This window comes from Mandrillus leucophaeus, unplaced genomic scaffold (assembly GCF_000951045.1).
Source record: "Mandrillus leucophaeus isolate KB7577 unplaced genomic scaffold, Mleu.le_1.0 Scaffold398, whole genome shotgun sequence".
Taxonomy (NCBI): Eukaryota; Metazoa; Chordata; class Mammalia; order Primates; family Cercopithecidae; genus Mandrillus; species Mandrillus leucophaeus.
In genome coordinates this window covers 227,100-234,182 of record NW_012104231.1, presented here as the reverse complement: position 1 = coordinate 234,182, position 7,083 = coordinate 227,100, and the positions used below count along the sequence as shown (strand labels likewise).

The following is a 7,083-nucleotide window of genomic DNA, read 5'->3' as shown; positions in this document are numbered from 1 at the left end:
GGGTGGCAGGCAGCGCTCCCGGAATCTCACTGCACCTGCGGTAAGCGGGGACTGCTCTGCACGAGCCCCGGCTCACCGGGGAAGGCGTGCCAACTCTTGACCAGAGTAGCGTCCTGGAAACGATCTGTACCCCGTGCCTCCTTCTGCACGTTCAGTCGTGGGGTTCCCGCCAGGGACTAGTTTCGCCTGACGCCTTCCTGCCCGCACCCTCGGACCCTGTGATATCATAAAAACAGTTGTATGTCGCTGCTGCGGAGGGGAATTCGAGAGCGAGCTGATAATGAGAATGGGGTGCAAGGGCTCCGTTGCAGTGGAATGTAATTGCGTGGTGATTCTTGAGGGGAGCGTCTGTGCCCCAGCAAGTGTCAGAGGAGCCGGTCAGCTTGAAACCCTCCTTTCCCTGAGGGTGCCCCATAGTGTTCTCTCTGAGTTCCCACCAATTCCAGACACCTGCCCCTGGTTCCCAGCACCAGAGTGGGGTGGAGGGAGGCAGCACAGCAGGCTGGGAGGGAGTCTGGACCTCGCTGCTGGGAGGCCGGGAGGCCTGAGTCACCAACTGGGGTTCTGGGTGGAGTCAGGGCCAAGCGGGCATAGGGGACAGAGAGAGGAGGGCTGGGGTTTCTGCCTGAGTTTAAAACCTGTCTTCCCTTTATTTTCCGTTTCCTCTTACAGGGGCCACGTGGTCTACTTGGGCCGAAGGGGCCTCCGGGTCCTCCCGGACCTCCCGTAAGTCCTATCGCCACTCTGCTTGTCTGCCCCCGTCTTGGCCTTTGAGACCCCACCTCCCAGCCGGTGGCCACTTGGGCACAGAGGCAGGAAGCCTGCACTGGCCCCTGTGACGCCTGCCTGCTGCCAGTGTGAGGCGTGAGTGGGACACTGACGTTCAGACGCTATAGACACGGCCCCAGCAGGTGTGGCCTCACAGGTGGAGACCCGAGGCTGCCGGCCTCACACGTCTGCTTCACCTTGGCTGCACTTACTCCTGGCAGACAGCATGTGCTATTTCAGTTCTAAGCAGAAACCCAGGATGTCACGTTTCTTCCCTGCTAGAAAGAACTTCCAGCAGCTTCTGTGAACATTCTGGAAAGAGGCGGAAGCCCTTGATTCCAGTGGGGCTGTGTCTTGGTGGGCAGCTTCTCCAGGGCCAGGCCTGCCCGCTTCAGCCTTCCCAGCCCCGTGTGACCTGGTTTTCTAGAACCTGAGGCCTGCCCCGTGGAATGCAGGGGCCTGGCAGCTCAGTTAACCTTTAGCCGAGGGTTACCGGGGCTGACCCGTGGACCTCTGGGACGGGATTGGGAGTCAGGTCTTTCCCTTCCCCAGATAGCATCTGTCCTCTGATTCTTTGTAGGACGGGCATCTGAGCTGGGTTGAGTGGGATTTTCCTTTTGAGTACTGTGAGTTATTTCGCATTCAGTTACATATTTTTCTTCTTAAAATCGCACGCAGGGTGTAACGGGCATGGACGGCCAGCCGGGGCCGAAAGGAAATGTGGTAAGTCCCTGGCGTCCCGTGGCCCGGCTTCAGGGGCATTTTCCCTGGGCACACTCCTTGCCCCGCTAGGGAGGTCCATCGCCGTCCACCTCAGCTGGGAACGTGAAGGGCAGGTTGCAGACCCTCTTCCGTGGCGCCCACCCTCCAGTGGCGAGTGGCACCCGGAGACTTTAGCATGACGGGGGGTGACTTGGGAGTTTTCTACCCGATACATCATTTCTGGTCGGTTCCTGTCGTGTGTTCCTTCCTGGACGGATGTCTGGGTGTATTTGCATAAATGAGTTAGTGCTCAGTCCATCAGAGTCAACCTCCACAGCCTCAGAGGCGCCTGGTCCCGGTGCTGCTCTCTGTGGTGGGACCTGGCCGCCTTTCCCTTCCCCCTGGCATCAGGCAGTGGGGAGCAGTTTGAAAGGATGGGAGGCCAGTGAGGGGGCACACGACACCCAGGGGAGGGGGTCCAGTTCCCAGAGCCCCCTTCAGTGCCTTTGCTTTTGTCTCCTGTAGGGTCCCCAGGGAGAGCCTGGCCCCCCGGGACAGCAGGGTAATCCAGGTGCCCAGGTAAGTGAGCCCAGGAGAGGCAGCTCACGGGGATCCGGCCGTGGGAGGCACGTGTCTTCAGCCCCGAGCCCTGGGAGGGAGCGGCGAGCTCTGTCCCCTCCAAGTTGCAGCCCCTCCTCTTATCTGGAGGGAGACTAGGACCTGGGTTGGTGCCTGAATGCGGGAGACATCAATGAGAAGATGGGCGGATGGCAGGGCAGGGTTCTGAGTCAATCAGCGCCCTCACCTTCCTTTCTGGCTCTTTCTCCCTCCTAGGGTCTTCCAGGCCCCCAGGGTGCAATTGGTCCTCCAGGAGAAAAGGTAGGTGGGCCTGGGCTATGTTGCGGGCCACTGCCCACCTATAGTTGAATTCCCTGGCCCGCCCCGGGAGGACCCCTGGTATCCACCAGCTCTCAATGTATATCTTGGTGCTCCCAAGAGATGCCAAAGCTCAGAGTGCCGAGAACTGGGCCAGAAGCATGAGGAGAATCTTGGATCCGTGTCTCACTGATTCATACATTTGTTCCCTCATTCATTCCCTAGTATGTACAGGGGTTGCTGGATTTAGCAAGGAACAAAAATACAGGCCATGCAGTTAAATTTGAACTATTGTGTATCTGAAATTCAAATTTAACCGGGCATCTTGTTTTGTTGTTGTTTATTTTGGTTTAGTTTAGTTTCGCTAAATTTGGCAACCTGGCTGTGTCTCCAGAGCCTACCTTGTCCTGGGCCCTGGAACGAGAGCTGGAAGCACTTGTCCTTCTAGGGTTTGTCGCTTAACCAGGCACGAGATAGTTCAGGTAGCTCGAAGCGCCTTGGTTGCCACCAGCAAAAGCACCTCCAAGGGAGTGAGCCTGAGTGCATGACAATCCCCGGGGCGCCTGAGAAACACAGAGGGCCGGGCTGCTGCTGGGCCTGGGACCTTCCAGGAGCTGGTGTTTGTGGGATGCTGAGGCTGTGGGCCTTACACTGCGGGATGCCCTGGCCCGCCCTGGGGTGTTTGTGTGAACAGACCCGGGAGGACAGGGTGGTGGGAGCACTTGAAGAAGGCACGGTACTGTAAGAGCAGCGGAGGCCGGGTGATGCCCTCCTGGGCCCCAGCATGCAGCAGGTGGATGTGGAGAAGAATGGGGGCACTTGGTGGGCTGACTCTGTTCCTACAGCAAAACCTGAAGGTGCTCAGAACGGTGGAGCTGCCCCCAGGGCGCTACGGTGGTTACATGCCTCACAACCAGGGACCCAGTGCCTCTGACCACACTTCTCAGCAAACGCTGTGTGGGCAGAAATGTTGAAAAGTAACCTTGGGGGCCTACAGAGAGGTCAGGTGAGCCTAGGGAGGCTCACGGAGCCTCACGAAGTCTCTGGTTTGTTCTAGGGTCCCTTGGGTAAACCAGGCCTTCCAGGAATGCCCGGTGCTGACGGACCCCCGGTGAGTAGCCCTGCCCCCCTCATCCCTGTATACTCTCCCAACCTCCTCCCTGCGGACAGGGGCTGTGGGCCCAGGCTTTTTGGGGTTCTTGGCCGGCACTGACTCATTCTGGCTCTGTTGATGAAGACCTGTTTGGTCTCCAGCTTGACTGCTGGGTCATTCTTGGGTTTTGGACACCCTTAGCATCATGTGTTTGAATCAACGAGTGGTGATTGCACAAGTAGGAATATTAGCTATTTATTAGGGTGTGCTGATTAATTACCGAAGTCAGGCCTGCGTGCTGAGCCGTGAGAAGGGCTGGGCCGGGCTCCACGCCATCGCTTGCATCCCCAGGGTTGGAAGCGAAGAGGCAGGGTACGTGGTGTGTATTTTTAGTGTTCACGCACTGAGAAGGGAGGTGGTGAGCAAATGCGTTTGCAATGTGTGCGGGCACAGCTGTGGAGCCAAATTAGATTCTGCCTGGAAATAGCGAGTTGGTGACAAATCCAATCTGTGGCTAAGCTGTGTGGAGGGCGTAGGTGTGAGGAAGTAGAACACACTCAGAATGCGTACGTGCGTGCGTGCACACGTGCATGTACACGAGTGTGAGCTGATTTGCACCCACCACCCTCTGTAAGTGCCTGCTGCGGTTTTGGTTGTGATTATTCCGTTAATGCTGAGTCTATTTCACAAACGAGATTAGCAGAATTAATTATTGAAGACACCGTGTGCTTTATGGTTTTAATAACACTGTTGAAAACTAAACAAGGAAGTTAAATATGTTGACGATTATCGGTGACTGCTCACCACGCAGCATCCCTCAGGCTGAGTCAGTCGGCCCAGTGACTCCCACATCACAAACTACCCTTTCTTGATCAGAACAAGCAGAGTGGAGCCTTCTCATCCCCACGTGGGCAGCTGTGGGGCCCCGTGGTCACCTGGCCACATGGGAGGCTGTGTACTGAGTGGTTCATCTTTTCCAATGCGTTATTTGTGTCCTTCAATTGACATTTCATTGCCCTTTCTAATTATCAAAACAGCACATCTTGTTATAGAAAATTAGGAAAATAAATACAATTACAGTAAATTATAACCACCTTTGATCTCATCTCCTGATTTAGCCACTGACAGCAGGTGGACGTGTGTCCGTCCAGCCTTTTTTTCTGTTCCCGTGCTGCTGGCTGTGATGTCGATGGAGTAAGGGCTGCAATCTGTGGGGAGGGCAGCTGCGTCCAGAGCCCTGCAGGGAGGAGGGGACCTCGGTGTGAAGTGGGCTGTACCCCTCTTTCCTTCTGCAGGGAGGAGGGGGGCCTAGGTGTGAAGGGGGCCGCACTTCACCTTCCTGACAAGATCATTCTCTCGGCCCTCAGCTGACTTAACTTGTTCTGCCTGGAACTCCCCTCCCCATGTTGAAACCTCCAAAGAATTGGGGTCCCTAAAGAGCCTGCAGTTTCCTTTTATATTCTTTGGGGGAAGGAAGGGCCTTTAAGATGTCCCTTCCCCGGCCCGAATTTAAACCTTAAAATGTGAGCGTAGGCGGACCCCATTCGCATGAAGGTACGTCGAACAAAAGGAAGCCATGGGTAGGCCCAAAGACAGCCCCAGCCGTCTCACACGAGTCTGGAGGAAAGAAAAGACTTTTAGTAATTCTCCTTTACAAGGCAGCACATTGAGGGTAAACGCTACAGAGAGAGTTTTCTTTCTATCTTGCTTTGGTTTTGGTTTCAAAGAAAGGAAGATTGACTTAAAATCCATCAAGAAGTATGAGGTGCTTCGGAGCAGACTCGATACCTTGAAATATGTTGTTGAATAATTCCTGATAGCACACGCTGGGGAAATGGTTAAGTGAATTATGGCTCAGTGGAATATATTCCTGATACCATACGCTGGAGAAATAGTTAAGTGAATTACGGCTCAGTGGAATAGTACAGAGCCAGTAAGAATTGAATTTAGACAAATACTCCGTGACATGAGAAAATGCTCACAATGTAATATTAAATTAAAAATGATCTACCATGCCAATGGCACATGCATATATGCAGAGACAATGGATGATTCTATCATACAATTAGCCACAGCCACTCCGCGCAGTGAGGTGATGAAGGATTTTAATTCCAGTTCCACTTGCCTAATTGTCTAAGATGAACATACATTACTTTTTAAATCAGAAAATATCAGATACAAATAATGTAAGCTTTATTATTTTCCCATTACAGAAGCAATGCTCATTATAGAATACTGGGAAACGCACACAAGGAGAAAGAAAGGGGAAAGTGGTCCTGCCCGGCTTTGCAGGAAAATCAGTCATGGTTATCTTGTGACGTTTCCTTTCTGCCTTTTCCTGTTCAAACATTTTTAATAAGGGAGCTTTGTGCTTCCCCCCACTGCCTACTCCCATTCTCTATCTGTAACTGAAAATACACCTAAAGGAATTTGGCCTGGATGGGAATGGAGGCCGCCGTGATGCCGGCCGCTAACTCTGCGTGGCGCTCCCTGGGTGGGCGCGGTCCTGAGCACTTTGCAAACGCTCTGTGCGTCTCCGCAGCAGCGCTGTGTGCAGTTGTGCTGTTATCTCCAGCCTGGAACTGAGGAAATGACCATGGGGAGAGGCCTGGGGGCTTCCTCGAGCAGCCATGGCTGGGTCTGCCCAGTCCAGAGCCGGGCTCTTGGCCCCCCTGCAGATCCAGCCGCCAGGTCCTTCACAGAACGGTGTCTGTGCTCGTTAGAAACTGTAATAAAGGGCCACAAGGAACCTCTCCTGGCCACCCTGGACCAGGACACCCTCCCGTTAGCTTTGTCCAGGTCCAGCCCGGCCACCGTGAGGTGCTGGCGCGATCAGCCTTGCTTCTGGAAGGCGGCGTGGTGGCCAAGCATGTCCCCTCCTGGCTGGAGCAGCGGGTGGGGTCCCACAGGTGCCTGGACTTCCTCAAAGCCTCCCTCAAGGGGAACTTTGCACCCTCCCACTCACTTGCTAGGATAGGCTGTCTGCAAAGGCATCAAATCCAACTGGACGGCTAATAAAAATTTAAAAGTCACACACAAACCATTTAATTCAGGCGACGGGACTTGGGTCTTCTGAATGCTACTGTGGCTAGAAAGAGTCTCAGATCATCGTTAGGCCACTCAAGGTAGAAGAGCATCTCGCCACCCTCTCGTGTTACACCTGAGGAAGCGGGAGGCCCAGAGAGGGCAAGTGACCTGCCCAAGCTCACACAGCAGGTTGAGTGTATTCAGGAGTAGAACCAGACCCCGCCCTGCCAGCCTTCTCGCCACCCCGCCCGGCCTCTTTCCTGGAATCCTTGTTGGTGGAACTGCGTTTCCGCACAGTGAACATTGATGATCTTTCTGTTTTTATCCTGGACATTTCCCTCACCGATCCTGAGCTCACAGGCATTAAACCGAGTGACCCGTTTGGGTTGGAAGGTCAGAGAAACCTGCATTCCTAGGAATGGAATTAGTACAGGTCCAGGCAGGCAGGAGACACAGGTCCTTCCTAGGGCCTTGGCTAGGCACCTGTCACGTGGGGCACAGGTCCTCACCTTCGCTCAGCTCCCCTACATCCTGAGGCCAGGTGGAGACCCCAGGGTGTGGGTCTCAAATGAGGCACTGTTTGAAGACTTATGGATGTGCTGGGACCCCTCAGTCAA

The 7,083-nt window shown here is 54.4% G+C and overlaps 1 protein-coding gene across 1 annotated transcript in view; it reads left to right on the top strand.

Annotated features, from left to right (window-relative positions):
- Window positions 1–7,083, top strand: part of COL5A1 (collagen, type V, alpha 1) — a 185,901-nt gene that overhangs the window by 79,564 nt on the left and 99,254 nt on the right. The window contains exons 21-25 of the mRNA XM_011991540.1: window positions 673–726; window positions 1,447–1,491; window positions 1,996–2,049; window positions 2,305–2,349; window positions 3,404–3,457. Of these exons, the coding sequence (XP_011846930.1) occupies window positions 673–726; window positions 1,447–1,491; window positions 1,996–2,049; window positions 2,305–2,349; window positions 3,404–3,457 (252 nt within the window). The remainder of the gene's footprint in view (window positions 1–672; window positions 727–1,446; window positions 1,492–1,995; window positions 2,050–2,304; window positions 2,350–3,403; window positions 3,458–7,083) is intronic.